The sequence below is a fragment of the Podarcis bocagei genome (genome assembly GCF_964188305.1).
Source record: "Podarcis bocagei genome assembly, chromosome: 3".
Lineage (NCBI taxonomy): Eukaryota > Metazoa > Chordata > Lepidosauria > Squamata > Lacertidae > Podarcis > Podarcis bocagei.
This window is the reverse complement of record NC_138127.1, coordinates 50102132-50125113: the sequence shown is the minus strand read 5'-3', so window position 1 is coordinate 50125113 and position 22982 is coordinate 50102132. Positions and strand designations below refer to the sequence as shown.

General features: G+C 40.3%; 1 protein-coding gene across 3 annotated transcripts in view; it reads right to left on the bottom strand.

Annotated features, from left to right (window-relative positions):
• LOC308582807 (utrophin-like) overlaps positions 1–22982 on the bottom strand; it is a gene marked incomplete at its 3' end in the record, with an annotated part of 196543 nt that overhangs the window by 159837 nt on the left and 13724 nt on the right. For 2 of the 3 annotated variants that reach the window (XM_081186281.1, XM_081186282.1), the window contains exon 7: positions 19012–19201. In XM_081186281.1, the coding sequence (XP_081042407.1) occupies positions 19012–19201 (190 nt within the window). Of the gene's footprint in view, positions 1–8192; positions 8756–19011; positions 19202–22982 lie in introns of those variants that run through there. The other variant, XM_081186283.1, reaches the window with a different exon arrangement.

Here is a 22982-nt window from a genome sequence, read left to right as displayed (position 1 = left end):
GAGAATGTCACCCCAGCTTAGAGACTGAACTTGTTCACATAGAACTAAAGCAGGCTTCCTCAACCTCGGCCCTCCAGATGTTTTTGGCCTACAACTCCCATGATCCCTAGCTAGCAGGACCAGTGGTCAGGGATGATGGGAATTGTAGTCTCAAAACATCTGAAGGGCCGAGGTTGAGGAAGCCTGGACTAAACCATTGTTTAGCATTAAAACAAACATGGCCACTGGATACATAGCAAGCCATGGTTTGTGTTTGGTTTTGTACAAAGATGAGCAGTAATTCGTCTCAACATAGCACACCTGCTCCTCTCCTCCCCTTGTACATTAAGTGAGAAGATAAAAAGCTTATTTTACCTTTAAGGCAGCTCTACTAATTACCAGCCACATCACTGTTCACCCTGAAAAACAGGGTTCTCAGATGAAAATCAACCCTTGATATGGGATCTTATTTGAGGCAAACAATGGTTTGCCATTAATTAGAAGCAAAGGCTTCTAATTTGCTCACTGTGTGCATGGGATGAAAGGAGAAGGAAGTGCATGAGTCACACGCTTGCTGCTGTTTATTCCCAATCTTCCAAGCTATATTTGGAAAACTGGTTACAAGTGGATATGTCTAGCATCGGATTTAAAACTAGATTTAAAAAACAGAAGAAAAGTGACCAGCTTGAAGCCTCACAGAATGATAAATTTGTTATTTTTTGTGTGTCGTAAGAAACCCGAAGGCGCTTTACTAGATCTACTACATAAAAGTCTAAAGCAAAATCTGAAGTTTGCTATGAACAAAGGTAATTCTTCCTTGAACAAACTGGAGAAACTGGGGCTGCAAAAGTTATGAATCAGCAATTTCTATGTGACTTCTACAGCCTACGTCCAATCAACCAGTTTCAGTTTTCACCCTCATACATTTCCATCAGTCACAGCCTTACATGTATTCCTAAAACCTACAATTGCCTTCTTAGGGAGATGTGTTCTGAAAAGGAAATGTGTTACTCTCAAAGGTAAGAAAGTGCCAGAAAACACAGTTAACTAAATATACTACAAGTTACCAGGGGTGAGTGGAATGTAGCTTTATGAAATTGAAGGACAAGCTAGTTTTCCATCTGTAAGGTAAGCTTTTATCGGGTGCTTGAAGAATGAGAAAAGAGCAGCTATCAAAGAAGTGTGTGAAGACTTACCGACATCCTCTGAAGCAAGTAAATAATGTGGACCATTTACAACATGGGATGTATAATGTTAGTAACCTTGGTGTTTTCTGTCAAATCAGCAGCATTCTTGTGCAGTAAAGAATAGCAGAAACTCATGTATTAGGTATTGATTTAATTCCTGGAAATATGGGAGATTCAAGAAAACAGTTTCCCCCATTAATCCTCCACTTGTTATTTAACACGGCTGTTGTAATATTTAACTTATATGCAGAATTCATCATGCGAAAGGCTGGGCTGGATGAATCCCAAACTGGAATTAAGATTGCCGGAATAAATATCAACAACCTCAGATATGCAGATGACACAACCTTGATGGCAGAAAGTGAGGAGGAATTAAAGAACCTTTTAATGAGGGTGAAAGAGGAGTGCGCAAAATATGGTCTGAAGCTCAACATCAAAAAAACGAAGATCATGGCCACTGGTCCCATCACCTCCTGGCAAATAGAAGGGGAAGAAATGGAGGCAGTGAGAGATTTTACTTTCTTAGGCTCCATGATCACTGCAGATGGTAACAGCAGTCATGAAATTAAGAGACGCCTGCTCCTTGGAAGAAAGGCGATGGCAAACCTAGACAGTATCTTAAAAAGCAGAGACATCACCTTGCCAACAAAGGTCCGTATAGTTAAAGCCATGGTTTTCCCATTAGTGATGTATGGAAGTGAGAGCTGGACCATAAAGAAGGCTGATCGCCGAAGAATTGATGCTTTTGAATTATGGTGCTGGAGGAGACTCTTGAGAGTCCCATGGACTGCAAGAAGATCAAACGTATCCATTCTTCAGGAAATCAGCCCTGAGTGCTCACTGGAAGGACAGATCCTGAAGCTGAGACTCCAATACTTTGGCCACCTCATGAGAAGAGAAGACTCCCTGGAAAAGACCCTGATGTTGGGAAAGATGGAGGGCACAAGGAGAAGGGGACGACAGAGGACGAGATGGTTGGGCGGTGTTCTCGAAGCTACAAACATGAGTCTGACCAAACTGCGGGAGGCAGTGGAAGACAGGAGTGCCTGGCGTGCTCTGGTCCATGGGGTCACGAAGAGTCGGACACGACTAAACGACTAAACAACAACAACAAATTGCTACATTTTATTTACATAAAATAGCATTCTGCTTTGTAACTGCAAAATATTTTAATCACAAGTGCCTAAGACGGACACATTGTTGGTGAGTACAGTGGTACCTCGCAAGACGAATGCCTCGCAAGACGAAAAACGTGCAAGACGAAAGAGTTTTCCGTTTTTGGAGTCGTTCCGCAAGACGAATTTCCCTATGGTCTTGCGAGTTCTTGCGAGTTTGTTTCCTTTTTCTTAAAGCCGCTAAGCCGTTAATAGCCGCTAAGCCGCTAATAGCCGTGCTTCGCAAGACGAAAAAACCGCAAGACGAAGAGACTCGCGGAACGGATTAATTTCGTCTTCCGAGGCACCACTGTACTGGAAAAGTTTCCTTTCTGCACTCTCACTAAGTGAGGTTGTAATATATATTTCTAAAATGCACTTTCAAAAAAGAATGACTGATGATATTCTTGTAAAGAAGCTGATAAAATGGGGACTGGGAAAGGGTGGATTTGAAGCTGGATGGATGGCCATCTGTCATGTATGATCTAGTTGAGCTTCCTGCATTGTAGGGATCTAGAGGATCCTCAGGGTCGCTTCCAACTCTATGATTCTACAATCCTAAGTTACCGGTATATTATTCAGCATCCTTACGGGGTAGACTTTGGTAATATGGTGCCCTGAATGAAGCAGTGGGCCCTCCAGGAGAAGTTCAAAGCTGTCTACTTGGAAGTGGCAGGAGCAGCAGTGAGGAAGAGGAGAAGGAAGCAAAGGAAGCAATGATTGGAGCTGCAACAGCTCCGACCACAGGTATGTCTTGGGTCTCCTCCTCAGCTCAACACCCTGCTCAGAGTAACCGCCTACACCACCTGGAATCTGGGGCTGAAGCTAATGTTTCCCTATCCCATAGACCCACACACTTTAAAAAAAAAATTCAGGTCTTTCTCACACCTTCAGTGTTTAAGAGGTACTATATTCTTCATAAGAATTTATCCAACGTATTCCTCCCTGTTTTTACTACTATTTTATTTAACATTCCCAACTTGTAATCGTTGTCTGTGTGTTCACAGTTGAGAGGGCTGCAAAGATCTTCTAGCACTAAATGAAGACAGGATAATATAGACACAAGTCTTTTTTGCCTTTCCTTAAAACCGTCTAAGCTTTTATGCTTATGAGCTGAACAACGGAGTCCTTTCCACTAGATTCTATATAATTTAAGTATTCTTGTCTTATATCCCCATTTAAAACAAGCATTATTCATTGCCACAAATTCCGACAGATCATTTTAGCTCCTTTCTCCCTGTCATCTTTAACTAAACTCCTATTATTAATTATCTCCCATTATCCTTCATCAGCTATTTGAACCACTTCAAAGTAGCTCCTGAAGTTTAGCTACCTCAAAACACACGCCAGCTGAAGGCCGTAAAGTGTAAAGGGAAGGGAAGAGATTAAAAGTTCTGGTACTTTCCCTAACTATATTCCTTTACCAGTCCCAATCAGCTATTGCTCCCTTCAAGAGGCAGGAACAGGCCTCACTGTTCACTTTGCACCATATAATTAAATGCGCACTTTAAAGAAATATTTTTATGAATTGCCCTGTCCCAGGTTCTGCTTCTTAAGTTATACTCAAATGTGATGGAATATTGGCAATGGGATTTGATATAGATAAAATCGTTTTCTTCCCCTCATCTCTAAATTCAATTGCCCTGAATCTGTCAAACTTCCATGTCTGCAAGGATTAATCATATAGCACCATACATTTCCTTTTGCGCTCATTATTATTTTTATATTTTCATCAATTTCCACAAAAGCTTTCTGAAATTGAAATTTATTCTTCAAAAAAACATATGTATAAAGCATTCATCTGAAAGCCAGACATAGCTTAGAGCATTTGTATCATTTATCATCACATCCAAGGAAGCTGGCAACTCATGTAAGTTATCGTGTGTCACTTCAGGACTGGAGATAAATGTCATACCCAGACTAGACTTTCAGATGTTCCCATGTATACATTTTCTAAATAGTTTTTCATTTGTTGTGTTGTAAATGAATACTTTCTGGCAGAATATTCGCTGTGTTTTGAACACAAACTGCCTTTGTTATACTTGTCTTCTTAGCTGAAAGTGACCTGGCAGTTCTTGATATGAAGGGTGAGTATACCCAAATTATTACTTATTAGGAACTCAAGCCACCTTAGCCATTTAAAAGGTTGTGGTATTCTATATTATTTTGATGTATTTAGAAATGCCTCACATTTCTTTCCATGAAGCAGTCATTCTTTTCAAAAAATGCTACTTTGCTGAGCTTCAAGCCAATTTAGGCTCAGTCATGGCTGCCGAATTGGAAAGCTTGTAGATGCTCTCAAATATACCAAGTGGAAGTGCAAGGATCTTCACATTTCATGGACTATGACGAAAAAGTGCCAGCCATCTTTACCCACACACTGCTTCACTTTGTTCCTTTATGTCCTAAGAGCTTCTGACTAGTTCTGAGCAGATTCATACTGCATGAGTAGATATTAGGAAGAGAAGGAAGAGCAGAGATTGCTGCATGCCATATAGATCCTTGGGGCTCAAGCAAGCGAGTGATGCTGCTCCCATCCTGTAAGAAGACTCTACAATCTCAGGAAGGGGCAAGCTAATATTTGGAGAAAAGTCCTGCAGTTTCCCTCAAGAAGACTGACACCATACTTCCGGATGTATGAAACTGAAGGGGAAATTGATAGGAACGGCATAACCAAAGGATTGTGATTCATGTCCCTGATTTGTTATGTCAACACTGAGGGTGGGTTAGGTCCAATGATCCCACTAGCACAGTTGCGGGCCCTCCATAACAGCATGAGACATAGTATAGGGGAGTGGAGGGTGAGAATAATATTACAGATACTGCCTCCTCCCTATCTGTATTCATTTGTAGAAACCTCCAACAGAACAAACGCCTTGAATTCAAAAAGGGTCCCTTTTGTGAATAGAGGTGCACCACTGGATCCAATCCAGAATGATAAATGTACAGTGGTACCTCGGGTTACAGACACTTCAGGTTACAGACGCTTCAGGTTACAGACTCCACTAACCCAGAAATAGTACCTCGTGTTAAGAACTTTGCTTCAGGATGAGAACAGAAATCAGGCTTTGGCGGCGCAGCGGCAGCAGGAGGCCCCATTAGCTAAAGTGGTACCTCAGGTTAAGAACAGTTTCAGGTTAAGAACGGACCTCCGGAACAAATTAAGTACGTAACCAGAGGTACCACTGTGTTAGGAAAACCTACCAGATGTATTCTGCTGTGCCTTTAAAGCAGGGGGTGGGCAACCTGTTTGCTGTCAAGGGCAACTTTATGCAGGGCAATGGGTCAAGGATCGCATGATTGAGTGGAGCAGAAGCCAGTGAAGGGCATGACCAAAATCAAAAGTGAGTTGGACACCTGTTTTTTAGCTTTGTGCTATTCTGTTCCCTAACCCCCCCCCCCACCCAGTGGAAGGATAGAACACTCTTCCCAGAGGTCTGACTTAATTGTATGCAGAGGGCTTTTGAAATTATCTTAAAGACATCCCTATCTTAAAGTATACAGCAGACAGGCTTTTGTTTACAATCTATTTTTAGAACTTCTATCTTTTACTCCCCAGCTCAAAAAATTAATTGTAGAATTCAGACTTATAATAATACACTTCTAATATTATCTTTATTAGCAATATTATGAACTTATTTACAAGATATTTTCCATTAATTTCATTTTAAGACAGCTTTAATTTACTGCTCAACAAAACTCTAAGTGAACATTTGGGAGGGGATAGTGTCACCCCTAAATCAAGGAATAAAACAAGTACTTACATTGCTATGTATTCTATCATTTGGCATTACACTATTGAAATCAATCTTAATACAGCTACAGATATGGTTACCATATTCCTAGCATACAAGTTAGTACGTAGAATGGTCAAATTACAGGATTGCATTATTACGATTACAACAAGAAGAATAAATATTTTTTTGTGCACAAGAATATAGAGACTTTCAGTTATTTCTTTCCCCAATGAAATGAGCACAGTAGAATAATAGTGCAGTTCATTATTTCATTGAAAGTTGCTTTAAAATTTGCAGTGCACATTAGATCTTCATTGTGCTATATCATTAACCATTCATTTATCACTGCCTTACATTGACACCTGGTGGAAGAGGCTGGGATTGTAACACATTTCCCAACATCAGTTGAATGAGCATTATAAACAAACTTTGAACACTTCAATTGACAACTGAAACCAACAGTGTATAATTTAAAATGCTATTTCTTTCTCCCTAGAAAATGATCATTTTGAACAAAAAATGTATCCAATAATTCCAGGCTGTTAGACACTTCTGAGTGATAAATATACCATCAATTCCCATTCATAAAATAAAACTTCCTTTTGCTGCTTCACAAGCTAAGTTAGCAAGATAAATGCATCGCTACTGACATCTGTTCTACATGGGCAATTTCTTCTAGTATCTTAGTACTACTACTACAAAGTTGGCTTCTCTGCTTGTGCCAAGTGACTGATGTGATAAGAAAAACCCCCCAAAACTATAAGCTTACAAACAACCCAACCACACTATCTTATTTCATGCCCAACATTAACATCTTACACACTTCTGGACAAGTTTCCAAAAAAGAATTTTTTTCACCCAAACGCTGCAACGAATGCCAGCTATGTAATTTACTCTTTTAAGTGGCTGAAACAAAAATACTTAAGATAGTCATGCTTTAAAAGTTGTATTTGTACAGGCTGGATATTTTCAAATTCACAGCGTGCCTTCTGAAACATCTATACAAAGTTATAAATATTTTAGAAATCTAGTCACTCCTATATAATTTAAGGAAGCAAAAAAGACTAAATGTAAGATAGCCAAGAAACCAGGAGATTTGTTTCCTCCTTCTCATAACAAATGATGGAAAAATGCAAACAATATTGTTTAATTTTTATCAGTTCACACTGAAGCAAAGAACATGAATTAACTCCTAAAACAGCAATATTCAGTAGTATTAAAAATCAGAAGTTCTACCAGCCACAGCCAGTTTTCCTGCTTTGATGATAATCACTGTTTCCTTTTCCCCCTCTTGTTTTCTTTGTGTGTATGTGTGTGTTGCTGCTGCTGCTTCAAAATAAGGAAAAGACCAGTTCTCCAATAACCCGCCGAAAGATAAATCCTTGTGTTTCCTCCTGCTCCCACTCTGTCCTTTCTAGCTAGGTTGGCTGTATGAGAAATGGCTCAAGAATGGACTTACACAGTGAGACTCTTACCTTGAAAGTTACACAACTTTAATGATTTCCCCTCGTATCTCAAAGTTAAAGATTAGCAAGCGCTTTCGAGCAGTTCCACTACAGCAAAAGTTCTGCAACCACACAGAATCTACAACTCATAGCAGTAGATGTTTACATTACTGTCATGAGCACTAGGCCACCTTGGGCTTTTGAATGGAAAAGCAGCATATACATTTTATGAAATATAGACATTTTACCATTATCCTATTTAATTCTTCAACAGAAAAAATAATGTAACACAACAGAAGCTCCACTGGTTGCAGATCTGCAGAAAGCAGGTGCTACCTTAAACTTTTGTAAATTGAAATATGGACTGATATTTTAAAACGCACTGGGGGTCTGTACTGAACAGCTCTTACACTAACCTTTTAACTGATCTTTATAAGAAGCAGCATTTCTAACAGCAACTTCCCAACTGTGGCTAAAAATAATGAAACCAAGAAAGTATCCATTTCAGTAACTATAATTAATATTTCCCAAGAAAATATTTCTAGTGCCTAACCACACTAAGTCATACTTGTGTTTCCAGATAGATAGATAGATAGATAGATAGATAGATAGAGATAGATATTCATCCAATTTGTTAGTGCAAGGAAAGAAAGAAAGAAACAATAGTTTAACTTTCCAGTTTTTACTTACCTTGCAAAGCTTCTGATAACGTGGGGAAGAAACTGCCATTCTCTGCAAGCGATGCAACAATACCACAACTTTCTGCAGCGATGTTCTCACCACCGCCATCATTTTAAGTTTGCCACACTTCTGAAGACACCTCAAAATTTGCATTATAAATGAAGAACAACTATCATTTCCTCTTGGTCACTGGACAACGATTTGCCAGCTCTCTGAGCATGCTCGCTTCCAGGGCAGCTTTTCCGAGTGACAGACTCAAAGGCAAAGGCAGTTAACATAGTGTTAAAGTGTCTCTTCTTTCAAAAAGCCAAATACACACAAAAACAAAAGCTTGCCGGCATCCTCGAAGCCTGCATTTGCCCAGCAGATCCAGGGGAAAATGACTGCTACCAAATGGGGAGAGTGAACTACATACCACCGAAGGTTTATGAATTGACAGCACCGAGCTGCAGAAACAAAGCAGAATTCCTCGGGGAAGACATAATCACAACAGTTCTCCTTTTGAATATGCCTCATAGGAAGAAAGAGAGCAGCGTTCCTTCCCTCACGCTGGAGAAAGATGCTCTCACGCTCGCACTGGAAGCAGCTCTGGCAGAGCTGTGGAGCAAGTGAATAATACAGTGTGCTATAAATCTTATGAGAAGAGCAGAGGGATACCTGCCCTAATTATATCAGCCATACGTTAAAGGCTAATAAATCACATAGCGACAGCTCTCAAAAGCTAGATTATCTTGCACAAAAGGAAGACCTGCAGGGGGCAAACCCTATCCTGTGAAGATTCGCTTAAAGCTCATTCATCTCCAGAGCTCCGAAAGGAAGCGTTCTACATGTAGAAGTACCAATGTTATTATGGTGAAAAATCCAATTAGAACCTTTCCTGCATAGGTCCACTTGAAGAATAAGGCAACTAGGTATGATTTTAGCAAGATAATATTTTAGTTATTGATTACTCACCCTCCTGCTCCCTCCCCCTGGGCAGGATTCTTCACAAGCTTTGGACCTTGATAACAAACTCTGAGAAGTTGTATCATTTAAGGAACTTAGTTTAAGACAGATGCTTCATAATGAGGCTATTCTTTTGCTGTCAGCATCAGTGTGGGTCTAACAGTGAGAACATACTTCAAATGTGGCAAAGTGTAACAAGGTACAGGCTGAAGTCACATGAGGCTGCAGTGCTTCTGAAGCAAAGCAAGTCTGGGAGACTGGTCAGGCAGCCAGTGGCTGGATAGGAGACAGCCCGGGAACCCTGTGTCTGCTGTCCTGAGTTCAACACTGAAATAAAGGTTGGATATGCAACATACAAATATTCTTCATTAAATATGTATCTTATGATGTGGCAGGTCCCTCCACAGAGAGGCTCACCTAGTGTGGCTTTTCAAGGCCATGTGAGGGGGCTTTTTATTTTGCTGATTTATAATTGTGAACCTTTGAATTCACTGAATTTTAGATATGCTGCATACTTTTAGTGGTGCAGCATATTTCCCCCCTATGACGCTGAAGCCTTTGCTGTTGAAATTTTTGTGCTACCATTTTATGCTAGAGTTGGTTTACTGTTCTGTGATTATTCTTGGATATTAATGCTTTATTGTTTGTAAGCCGCCCAGAGAAGCCTGTTATTGGGCGACATTGTAAATGTCATTAACCAATCAATAAAAACAGAACGTATGGATCAAACGTCCTGCTGTAATATCAAACCACCTACCAGGGCTGAACGAATCAAATAATTCCACAAGCAGAAACCCAATGCACTGTAAAATGGTATGTGAAGAGCAAGTATGGTTCAAGCACTTGACCCTAGCCACACCCTGCAAGGAAAGGACGTGGAACACTTCAAGGAAAATAACCAAGATTAAAACTCATTTCCAATCATAAATAGGATCAACAGGTGTCAGAAACATGGCTCTAGTGGATCATACTTAAATAGTTATGCTGGAAATAAACTCCATGCCATCAACATGGCCTGGACAGCTCAGTTGGATAGAGCATGGTGCTGATAGCGCCAAGGTTGCAGGTTCAACCCCCATATGGGAGAGCTGCATATTCTTACGCTGCAGGGCATTGGATTAGAGCAGGCTTCCTCACCTCAGCCTTCCAGATGTTTTTGAGACTACAATTCCCATCATCCCTGACCACTGGTCCTGCTAGCTAGGGATCATGGGAGTTGTAGGCCAAAAACATCTGGAGGGCAGAGGTTGAGGAAGCCTGGATTAGATGACCCTCTGGGTCCCTTCCAACCCTACAATTCTATTATTCTAACATACATCACAAAAGGCCTAATACTAAGAAAGTAGCATGCTTACCACAACCACAATGGCTTTATTTCCAAGGATAACCAAGGTGGTGCCCTCCAGGTGTTATTATACTCCATTTCCCATCACCCCCCACCAATGGTTATCCTAACTGGAGCTGATAGGAGTTGGGAGTGTAACAGTATTTTGAGGGTTATGGGGTTAATGGGGCCTCCTGCTGCCGCTGCGCCGCCGCTGCACAATTTCTGTTCTCATCCTGAAGCAAAGTTCTTAACCTGAGATACTATTTCTGGGTTAGCAGAGTCTGTAACCTGAAGCGTATGTAACCTGAAGCGCATGTAACTCAAGGTACCATTGTAAAACAATTACACAAGAACAAAGCTCTCAAGTGTCAGAGACTGTGTGAGGGACTATTTGATTGGTTCTTCCTTCTTCCTACCTACTCCTGCCAACCCCCATGTATTTTTTTAATATTCCCGTGTTATTGGAGAAGCAAGCGGGTGGGCAGTCCCACAATACTTGGGATCGGGGGGAGAACATATGTAAAAAGTCTTCTTCCCAATCATAAGGAGCACAACTTCAGGACTACTTGGTAATCCCTTTTACAAAAGCTCAAGTGATTCCTCTTACAAATAGGCATCCTCTCTGCCTGTGTGTTGAATAGAGTGCTACCATACTCCTACAACGGCTCAGAAATCAGGAAAGCAAATGTTTTCACCAAATACTGCAAGCAACCTTTTCCGTGCATGACTAGAGCCAACAAATATTTACTTACTGTGAGATTCTAACTTGAGGCAACAAAATAGAAAAGACAAATGAGGCACTTAATGTTAAAACAAAACAAAACAGAATTGGCTACATTTAGTTAAGTGAAGTTGTTTGATCCCACATGCTTTCCCAAGAATACAGTTTTGCACCTCCAGTAGCTAAAACTTTACAACTTCTAACTTTTTCTAAATTTACCCATTAGCATGGTTGGTGCATATTCTGTAAATCAATACAAGGTTTTAAAATATGAAGTTCTATGATTCTAAGTTTAGTACTCAATGACGTTACTAGTGCAACATTCTAAGAATCTCACATTCCCCTCCCCCCTTTTATTTTGCCTAGCTTTTTAAAGAGCAACTTCTGAACCCTGGTAGCTGCAACAGCAGGTTTGAAAGTGTGGCAGAGGGCCTTCTTGGCAGTGGCGCCCTCCCTGTAGTACACCCTCCCATCAGATGTCAAGGAGATAAAGAACTGCACTACTTTTAGAAGACATCTGAAGGCAGCCTTGTTACTGGGAAGTTTTTAATGTCTGACATTTTATTACGTTTTTATATGTGTTGGAAGCCATCCAGAGTGACTGGGGAAGCCGAGCCAGATGGCCGTGGTATAAATAATTAAATTATGATTGTGATTACAGAGGAGGACCCAGTAAGTTGGTTCATGTTCAGTGGGTGAGGCTGCAGGACCCTCCTCAGTTCCTCCCCCTAGCCCATAAAGCGTGAAAGAAAATAAATTGTCCAAAATAAGCAAGTGTATCATTTGTGCAAGTGGGAAGCTTCACCTTACTCAGGCACAAAATTTCATTTTGAGCATACAAACCATTGCTTTTTCTACAAAAAGCATTCTTCAGCCTAAATAGATCTTATCATTCAACTTACGTCATTACCCTAAGCTTCCAAAGCAGACAATTCAAAATTCAATATAAAGAGTTTGGATTTGGATTTGATATCCCGCTTTATCACTACCCAAAGGAGTCTCAAAGCGGCCAACAATCTCCTTTTCCCTTCCTCCCCCACAACAAACACTCTGTGAGGTGAGTGGGGCTGAGAAACTTCAAAGAAGTGTGACTGGCCCAAGGTCACCCAGCAGTTGCATGTGGAAGAGCAGAGACGCAAACCTGGTTCCACAGATTACGAGTCTACCGCTCTTAACCACTACACCACACTTAAACCAAGTACAATCACATGAATTAAGGTGTGTCCTGAAAACACATATCCCAAGTGCCAAAGGCCAGGGCAAAGAGTTGCATCTTCAGCATATGACAAAAACTATACAATGAAGGTGTCAGATGCAACTCTTTGGGGAGTGAGTTCCACAACCTGGGAGCTTCCACAGAGAATGCCCTCTCCTGGGCCACCACCCACTTAACTTCTGAGGATGGTGGTACCATCAAGAGGGTCCCACTACTGGTCTTAACACCAAAGGTCTGCAGAGAAGGAGGATGTTTTTCAAATATTTCATGCCAAAGTCATGTAAGGTGTAATTACAGTATTTTCATATGCTCTCTCAATCCCGCTTTATTTAAAAGAGAAAATCCCTCCTTGGATAATAATATTATTATTATTTCTGTGGACAAAGGTGGTGTGGCTATACAGATGAGACTGAGGTTTCCACCACATGTGAACAAGGGAAGCTAAGTTGCTTTTCATATATAGATTGTTACACTGCATAGTTAGGACACTGGTAGCACTAAACTAAAAATTTAACTTTTTCTATGAATATGGAGGAAGGCCATTTACCGTATTTTTCACTCTATTGGACGCAGTTTTCCCCCTCCAAAAATTGAGGGGAAATGTCTGTGCATCCTATGGAGCGAATGCAGGCTTGTGCCATAGCCGTGCACAACCCCTCCGGCAAGGAGAGGCTGCACGGGGCTAAAGGGGAAGCCAAAACAGCGAGCGGGATCCATCCCACTCGCTGCCTTGTCTTCTTCGATAGCTGCGCGCAACCCCTCCGGCAAGGAGAGGCTGCACGGGGCTATGGATTCTTTAGCCCCACGCAGCCTCTCCCAGGAGGTAGAGGCTGCACGGGGCTAAAGGGGAAGCCAAAACAGCAAGCGGGATCCATCCCGCTCGCTGCCTTCGCTTGTTCCATAGCTGCGCGCAACCCCTCTGGCAGGGAGAGGTTGTGTGCAGCCTGTACGCTGCTCTTTGGGGCTGGGGGGAAAAATATTTTTTTTCTTGATTTCCCCCCCTAAAAACTGGGTGCGCCCTATGGTCCGGTGCGCCCTATGGTGCGAAAAATATGGTACATATTTTTTTAAAAAATGTAACTCACTTTCCTACTTACATATTAGTAGCAAACATAAAGCAAAAGCAAACCGTACTATAAAATTAAACAATGAAAATTCTAAAAGCTTAAAATACCAAGAATAAGCTGAAAAATTATCACTAAGCAGCAAACAAAACAAAACAATGAAAACAATGAAAAAACTCATTAAAACTTACTTTTACTTTTTAATATTTTGTTTCACTTTAAATAAATGGCAGTGTTAAGCTAAACTTTACTAACTTTAGTTTCAGTGGAACAAAACCAAAACCCCTTATTTGGACTTTATTGTAAACTAGGGGTTGTACTGTTCCCTAAAAGTGTGATTCTTGAAGTAATACTGTCTCCCAGGATTCTTCTGTTACATATTTTCATTCTCCATGCAATGTCTCTGGGTTTAGATCAGGGGTCAGCAACCTTTTTCAGCCTTGGTCCACCGTCCCTCAGACCATGTGGTAGGTCGGACTAAATTTGCGGGGGGGGGGGGAGGAATGAACGAATTCCTATGCCCCACAAATAACCCAGTAATGCTTTTTAAATAAAAGGACACATTCTACTCATGTAAAAACACACTGATTCCCAAACCATCCGCGGGCCAGATTGAGAAGGCAATTGGGCCACATCTGGCCCCCGGGGGGCCTTAGGTTGCCTACCGCTGGTTTAGATCAACTTTTTCAGTAAGATTCCCACTTTCCCCCCAGGCTGTCAATAATAGTGCCTGAGGGCTATCTTCCTCAACTGTACCTAGACTTTGGCCAGCAAACCTGAACGATTACATATTTTAAAATGCTGCCTCTAATATATTCACTATTCTCATTCAACTGGACACCTTTTCCTCATTCTAATTCCTGCTGAATGCTATGACACATGCAGGAAATCAGGTCAACACTAACCCCTAGGATGACTGCCAGCAGTATAGTACAGATTTTCATGTTTTGCTCTCATGTTTTTTAAGTAACTGGAAACCAACATACTCTGAAACATAATATCTGCACAACCTTATGATACAAAATATCATAATTCTTCCTCTTTTCGTTTGTTAAAGACACCGTGTTCTTTTTTCCACATACTTTATAGCCAGTGAAAATATCTAAGTACACATGTTTCCCATTGCCAAGTGGGGTAATTCATGACACAAAGTAGTGTAGGGAATTTTTAAGTTCTGATTCAGGATCCAAATTGAAATAACAGTCAAAAAGAGAGATCTATACACAATATTAGCCTTGTTAATATTTTCTGTTTGATGAAGATATCATTTGGCTTATCTTCAATACCTGGAAATTAAGTGTACCTCTCAAAGAAGATGTGGGAAACATTTCAGGAAGTCCTAGATTGTTAAGATCAGAGTGTGAGCTGAGTGACAAACCAGCTAAGTTAGCCTTGTCATAGCCAATAGAACAGAAATAACTATAGTTGATGGATTTTCCTTTGGAAGACATGAAAAATATATTGCAAAACTCTAAGTTCTGAAAATAAATAGAATCAGTCAAGTTTTCCTAGTATTTGTCATGAGGACAGGACAGAACACAGTAAACAACCAGTTGTCTGGGGAAAGGCTATTCCCTTGTGTGCATAACTGGCCATAAATGCACTAAAACCAAAATGATTTTTGTAGTACATAGATTACATACTGCTCCCAAGAAGCTGAAAGTATACGTCTAAGAAATAGCAAAAAAATAAATCACAAGAAATAAATCACTAGATACAAGTGAAAATCTACAAAAAGTAACTGCAACCCACCAGCTCAAACATTTAATTCATCCATTACACAGAATTAAACTAGAATAAAATTAAAAGGTCCTTGAGTTAATTTAGTTACTGCCATGAAACTAACCTTGCAGAATTTACTAACATTCACTGTAATCTGTATTTTTTAGAGTTCATGTAATGCTTATATTCACATCAGTTTGCTACTGGCATTTTTACTATGAAACATTTTGATTATAAAGTGCAAGATGGGTTCATACTTTAAACAGAAATTTCCTTCACTGAAATCATCAGCATACGATCAAATGAGATAATAGTATAAGATACTGTACTTTATGTTCTCATTTTGTCTTTGCACAAAGTGTGGATCCTATAATTGCTTTTTATTGTAATGCTTAATATTTTGTACAAATATAGAAACATAAGAATTGCCTTGTATTTGATGTTCTACATCAAACTAAGGTCTATCTTATCCAAAATTCTAGACTTGTTCAGATGGTATATTGATCCTGGGGAGAAACTGGAAGTGGGCCTCAGAGCAACCTTCCTTCTCTCTCTCTCTCTCTCTCTCTCTTTCTCTCTCTCTCTCTCTCACTTAATTTATCTTCACAGGGGAAAGAGAGAGAGAGAATCTAAGAGATTTTAGGTTTATTTGAACTGAGGGTCTCCCTTAGCACTGCAATGTACAAGTTATCTCCAGCTGAAGCTATCCAGGACAGATACCCCCTAGTAAACAAAAGTATATCCCTATTGCTTCCTAACATGGAGGTCTAAAGAAGCAGCACAAATAACAACCAAGGAGGATTGCAGCAAAGGTTTTTTGCTGGGGAAAGAAATGCCAAGCTAACAAAAATTACATTGCTGACATACTACACTGCCTCATTTTATTAACTATGCAGTCAACCACTTCCCCTGTCCTTCCTCCGAATATAAGAAGTACTGCCGAACTTCTCAAAAGAGCAGGGACAGTGCAAAACTTTGTGATGATTCAGACAGTGGCACTGCACAGTCTAAGAAGTGCAATTTGAAACCCTTTTTAATTTCACTGAGGATGTTGGCACATACAGCCTTCAAGCTGGAGCTAGAGCATCCAAAGGATAATAAAGGAAAACCTCTAGGTTCATACACTGTTCCATTAACACCTCTAAAAGCATTACACCTCCAGGCAACCAGTTGAGTTAGTTGTGCATTCTTGAAAAAGATAATTTATAGTCATAGGATAAGGCTGAAGATGGAATTGGGCGGGGAGGGGGCAGTGAAACCACTGTATGTAACCACTGCCAAGTGAAGGGTCACTTCAATAAATGATTCAGTTCATTGCCACTTCTAAACAGTTGGGGGGGGGGGAATTTGCTAAAGATCGAGCAGTTGTGCCTCCATTTTTCAGTTACTGTTTCCTTTGCATTTACAGTCCCAGAGCAAAAATGCTTAAGTTTTAGCTGCAAATGCTCTGAAGGAATGCCTGCATTGTTAGTTCTGCACCTTTATGATTAACAAGTTCTCACTGACTAAAAACAAATCAAACTTTGTTGACCATCAAAAGGGTTTGCCCTGAACTCGAAGCTGCATGCACATGACTAAACCCATTTATTTCTACATTGGGAGAGACTATATTATAGCACGTAATGGAGGGAAATTATTCAAGTAGAAAATGTATTAAAATATTCAGGTAAAATGGAAATAACTATGAAGGAGTCGCATAATGCAAGAAGGGCAAACAATGATTCCATAATTATAAGGGAAGTATATTAAATTTCCCCCTCACAATTTAGAGGAAATTTTGCATGTTTTAACTTTGCTATTCAGCTTCCTTAGCTTTAAAGTCAAGGGTACAACAGCCTCAAAAGAGGACACCTACCTGCCCTTGGTTTCCCAAATATACCACTAAGCAATCAAGGAAAATAGCTCTTACAGAACCTCCAAGAAAGAAAAGGGGACAGATATGAACATAAGAATGTAAAAAGAGGCCTGCTAGAGAAGGCCAATGGACCATCTGGTCTGGCATCCTTCTCTCACAGTGGCCAAGCAAATAAGGCTAGTCCCATTTCCTTCCAGTACCTCAGTGATGAGATCAGAAATGTGTTTAGTAATAATGCTATACTGAAAGACACCCCCCATTCATTCTCCAAACAATATTTGAAGTTTATCTGTCCTTTGATCAACTTTGAGACAGTTATAAAAACCATCATGCAATTTATTTTCAGCATTCAAAACTTCTGAGCCAATTCTTAGCTGCTCACTCTTCCTTTACCATCTATCATCCACATTAGTCGAGAGCAGTGGTCAACAGTAAAGGGACCCCTGACCATTAGGTCCAGTTGTGGCCAACTCTGGGGTTACGGCGCTCATCTCGCTTTATTGGCCGAGGGAGCCGGCGTACAGCTTCCGGGTCATGTGGCCAGCATGACTAAGCCGCTTCTGGAAACCAGACCAGCACATGGAAACGCCGTTTACCTTCCCGCCAGAGCGGCACCTATTTATCTACTTGCACTTTGACATGCTTTCAAACTGCTAGGTTGGCAGGAGCAGGGACCAAGCAGCGGGAGCTCACCCCGTTGTTGGGATTCGCACTGACCTTCTGATCGGCAAGTCCTAGGCTCTGTGGTTTAACCCACAGCGCCACCTGCGTCCCTCGTGGTCAACAGTAGTTTTGAGTTTAAGACTAGTTGAGGGTTAGAGAACTCAGAGGCTAAATACAGTGGTACCTCAGGTTAAGAACTTAATTCGTTCTGGAGGTCTGTTGATAACCTGAAACTGTTCTTAACCTGAGGTACCACTTTAGCTAATGGGGCCTCCAGCTGCTGCTGCGTGATTTCTGTTCTCATCCTGAGGTAAAGTTCTTAACCCAAAGTAGTATTTCTGAGTTAGTGGAATCTGTAACCTGAAGCGTCTGTAACCTGAAGTATCTGTAACCCGAGGTATCACTGTATAAGAATAAACTGGGAAATCCATAGGTGCTAATAGATAAAAGATAGCTACATTATAATTATGTGTCTTCAGAACAGCCAGAAACAAAACAGGCAACTCTTACTGAAAAAATGAATAGTAACAAGACCAAGAGAAGACTTCACAAAAATGTACATTTGCTCTTTTAGCATGAATTTACTGAAATCTCTTTTTATATCGCAGAAAATCGTATTGCTGAAATGATCCCTCTACTTCAAAGCCTATGTCTAAAAATCAGGTTGGGTTATGGTTTTCCTATGTGTATTAATGGCATTCAATCAGCAACGGTAAGCTGTCACAAGGTGTTTTCCTCCCTGCCACCAATCATACCTTTGGACCATGCTTGCTAGTAAATAACAAGAAAGGGAGACACCTCATAGCAGTTCCCATCAGCAAAGTTTACTTATTGATTCCCTCCTATCTGACAATATAGGAGCTTTGTGTCTCTGAGAAATTCTTGAGGCAAAATTTAGGCTGGTGTGAGATATGTAAGACATCATGATACTCTGATTCTTGATTTGCAGCATCCCTACTTAGAAAGTATAGAAATGCTTGTGAAGAGGCCCAATGGGCTAGAGGTTTGGGGAATACTTCATTAAAATCACTGTAACTTTTAAGTACAGATTTACTAAACAAGGTTTATGGAGAAAAAACATTTACTTTGTGGAATTTTCTTTAAAATACACACTCAGATTTAGCAGCTCATTTTGATCCCTTAGCTGATGGCCCTTCTTTACTGTGCAGCAGCCTTTATTCTTCAGCAGGCATTGGACTCGTTATTAATTGCATGTTATTGTTGTTTTTATTTATTGCAATCTGGCTTTAGCATTTTAAACGTAAAGGCAAGTTAACTACTTTAACTAACACACACAAACTTGTCATGCTCTTACCTCTATCTGCTTTTTCAGTTCCCTTCCAGAAGCACTGTCCTGAACAGCACGTTCTCGTTGTGATGCGTCTGCAAGCACGTTAACTGTAGCTTCTGCTTCTTGTATCCACTTGAGGAAACTTTCAAGGTCTTTGAGCAAGGCATGCACTGCCTTCAGCTCAGCCTCCAAAGCATTCTGCCTATTAGATGTTCTGTAGGGAAGAAAAATAACACTGACCTCAGAAAAATTGCAAAAAGTAATCATTAAATCTAAGAAAGAGCAGTTGGTGCGCATTTGTTTTGGTGCATTATGCCACAGGTTCTAGAATTTCTACGCTTATTAATTTACTTGCAAGATGCTACAATTTATGAAAATAATTCAATATATCAAATACTGCTCTTCTTGCTGTAACCATACTGCAATGTTGCAAGTGTGAGGAACTTAACTGCACACTTTCAGGACGTTGTGAAGCAAGCAAATAGTTTTTGCGCAATGAATGAAAACAACTCCCTAAAGTGTACAGACCACAATGCTGTTAAAAAGTGGAACAGATGTTCTTTATTTTATCACTTGCTTGGGAGATTGCAACTACTCCTTTAATAGAATCATAATTTATTTGAGAGTTTCTTTCATATTGCACTTGTCTTCTATTACACACCTCAATATTCTGTAAACATTTGCAACACTTTTGACCTTCTCTGACCTTCATCTTTCCAAACTGAAATGAATTCAGGCAACATGATCAACTCACAGGATTTAATTTTTGAAGATTGTTTTGGTGATAATCTATTGGTAGGCTAAGAAGGTGCCAAATCTATATATTTTTTTCCTGCCAAAAAATCTGCAATAAGCAAGTGCCAAATTGCAGAGCTACAGTACCAAAAGCATCCTCTCCAAATATCTACTTCAAGTATTATATCATTGAATAATACGTTATTTTAAAGTATTGGTGATTGCTGGCACAATGGTTGAACTTTGTGTGCATGCTTTTTATTTTTTTAGAAACACAAAGAATGAATAGATCACATTTCAATTATGTGTTTAAAATAAATAGTTAAGAACATTTTTTAAGGCAGCTACAACTTTGCTCATATTTAAAGGATAAATGCATGGGGCTTAGGACCTCTAGACATAATAATCGAGGTATTTTCCCCATCTTCAGTTTTGAGCCAACACAAAATACAGTTCTATATGGAAGAATTATACCATCACAGAACATTAATATCCAGGGGATTTAGTGTGTGCAGCTACCGACAGCAGAATCCACACACTTCCACAAATTAAATTTTATGCTGGAGTGCTCCAACAAAATTGTAGTTACTTCCCACAAGATCTTTTCAGCATTTAGCAAAAAATACATATCCAGATTTCCTACCAAAGCATCTTAATATAATTACTGTTCTGCAGTAAGATATTTTCTTGTGATTCCTAATAGCCAATGTGTGGAGCCACCATATAAGGTGAAGTGGGACCTGTGCCAGTATGGAACATACCTATGAGTGTGTGTGTGTGTGTGTGTGTGTGTGTGTGTGTGTGAGAGAGAGAGAGAGAGAGAGAGAGAGAGAGAGAGAGAGAGAGAATACACACACTCACTCACACATGCACCCCCACCACCCACTCACATAAAATATCAAAGAGATGCACAACATAAAAAACACAATACAAAAAAGCCCAAGAATGACTGGTTTGTCCAAAAAGGGAAATTAAACAACTGAATAGGCATTAAAAGCCTTAAAGAGACATCTGAAGGTTAACAGTGAGGACACCTGCTGAATCTCTGTTGGAAGAGTATTCCAGAGCATGAGACCAAATGCTTGACATCTAGTTGGGGCCAGCAGGGCTTCTGAGATACAGGGGACCACCAACTGTGCCCCTCCAGATGATCTCCTATGTAAAACCCTGTGTGAACTGCAGCATAAAATAATAAACTGATGCAACAGTCCATGTGATAGTTACTACTACTCACAGATCCAGATCTAAATAACTGTGAAATTAGTTCCAAGAACAAATTGTAAAACAGCTCTGCCTAAATGAGAAATGTTTGGTGAAAATATGGGCAGATATTCAGATGATGGATGATTTCCATGAAATGATTATCATTAAGATCAACAACTGCTAATGTCTTGGCATGCTTATTTATGCTCTCCTGTTAATCCATGTAGTATATTATGGATCAGGATTAAGCCATGGTTTTATAACCTGGACCTGGTTTGTAGAGATCACTTAAACCACAGTTCTCCAGTCCCGACAAAATTGGAACCTGCAGTTTAACAAACCTCTGAAGTATTTATATGTGAGAGGCAACGGTAGATGAACTAGGAGCACACATACAGACATCCATGTCTCTTGGTCCTACATACATAATGAGACAGCACTCTGGCCTTACCCCTCAAACTCCTCCACTAAATGCCCTTGCAAACGGCCCTTGGCCATTAGAGCTTCACCTGCTGGATTTTTTCCTGTGGCGCATTAACTAAGTGGCCCAAATCTACCTGAATACTATCAAGAAGCATGTGTGCAATAAAGAGATAAAGTGGAGCTATTTGTTCATTAAAGTAGACAAGGATGCAATCCTGTGCACCCTTAGCTAAGAATAAATCCCATTTCATGTAAGTATATTTAAGATCGTGCAGTAGGATTGTGCTGTTTTTGGAGTTTAGGGATGCTGCCAAGGCAGAAAAACAAAAGCTAAGGAGGAAGTTAAGATGCTATGAACCACATGATCCTGTGAATGTATCAGGTGACTTGCTGGATCAGAGGAAAGATCCATTTAGTCCAGAACATTGGCCAGCCAGCTGCATCTAGGAACACATAACATGAACACAGTCGTAAAGAACCATCTTCTGTTCAAAACGACCTTGACAGATTAGAGAACTAGGTCAAAACAAACAAGATGAATTTTAACAGGGAGAAATGTAAAGTATTGCACTTGGGCAAAAAAAAATGAGAGGCGCAAATACAAGATGGGGGACACCTGGCTTGAGAGCAGTACATGTGAAAAGGATCTAGGAGTCTTGGTTGACCACAAACTTGACATGAGCCAACAGTGTGACGCGGCAGCTAAAAAAGCCAATGCAATTCTGGGCCTCATCAATAGGAGTATAGCATCTAGATCAAGGGAAGTAATAGTGCCACTGTATTCTGCTCTGGTCAGACCTCACCTGGAGTACTGTGCCCAGTTCTGGGCACCACAGTTCAAGAAGGACACTGACAAACTGGAACGTGTCCAGAGGAGGGCAACCAAAATGGTCAAAGGCCTGGAAACGATGCCTTATGAGGAACGGCTAAGGGAGCTGGGCTGGAGAAGAGGAGGTTAAGGGGTGATATGATAGCCATGTTCAAATATATAAAAGGATGTCACATAGAGGAGGGAGAAAGGTTGTTTTCTGCTGCTCCAGAGAAGTGGACACGGAGCAATGGATCCAAACTACAAGAAAGAAGATTCCACCTAAACATTAGGAAGAACTTCCTGACAGCAAGAGCTGTTCGACAGTGGAATTTGCTGCCAAGGAGTGTGGTGGAGTCTCCTTCTTTGGAGGTCTTTAAGCAGAGGCTTGACAACCATATGTCAGGAGTGCTCTGATGGTGTTTCCTGCTTGGCAGGGGGTTGGACTCGATGGCCCTTGTGGTCTCTTCCAACTCTATGATTCTATGATTCTATGTTCATCCCCAGCTGCTAGACAGATGTAACATTGAAATTCTGTACTGTTCAATGTATTTTTCAGTCTTGAGTCCAAAATCTGTTCCCTGCGTAGTCCTAGTTAATTTAAAGAACATTAGCACTTTAAGAAGATAAAGCAAAAGAATTGTCAGGTAACAGGAAATCCAAACCCACGTAATGTTTGAATCAACGATAAAGCTAACAAGAAGAAGTTAAAGGACCAATGAAGTTAAAAGGTAAATCTAACGTCATATTTGCTGTAGCTTTACAGAACTCCAAAAAGTCTAAAGAATAACATTGCTGATTATCATAATTGGGAGGGGGGGAATAG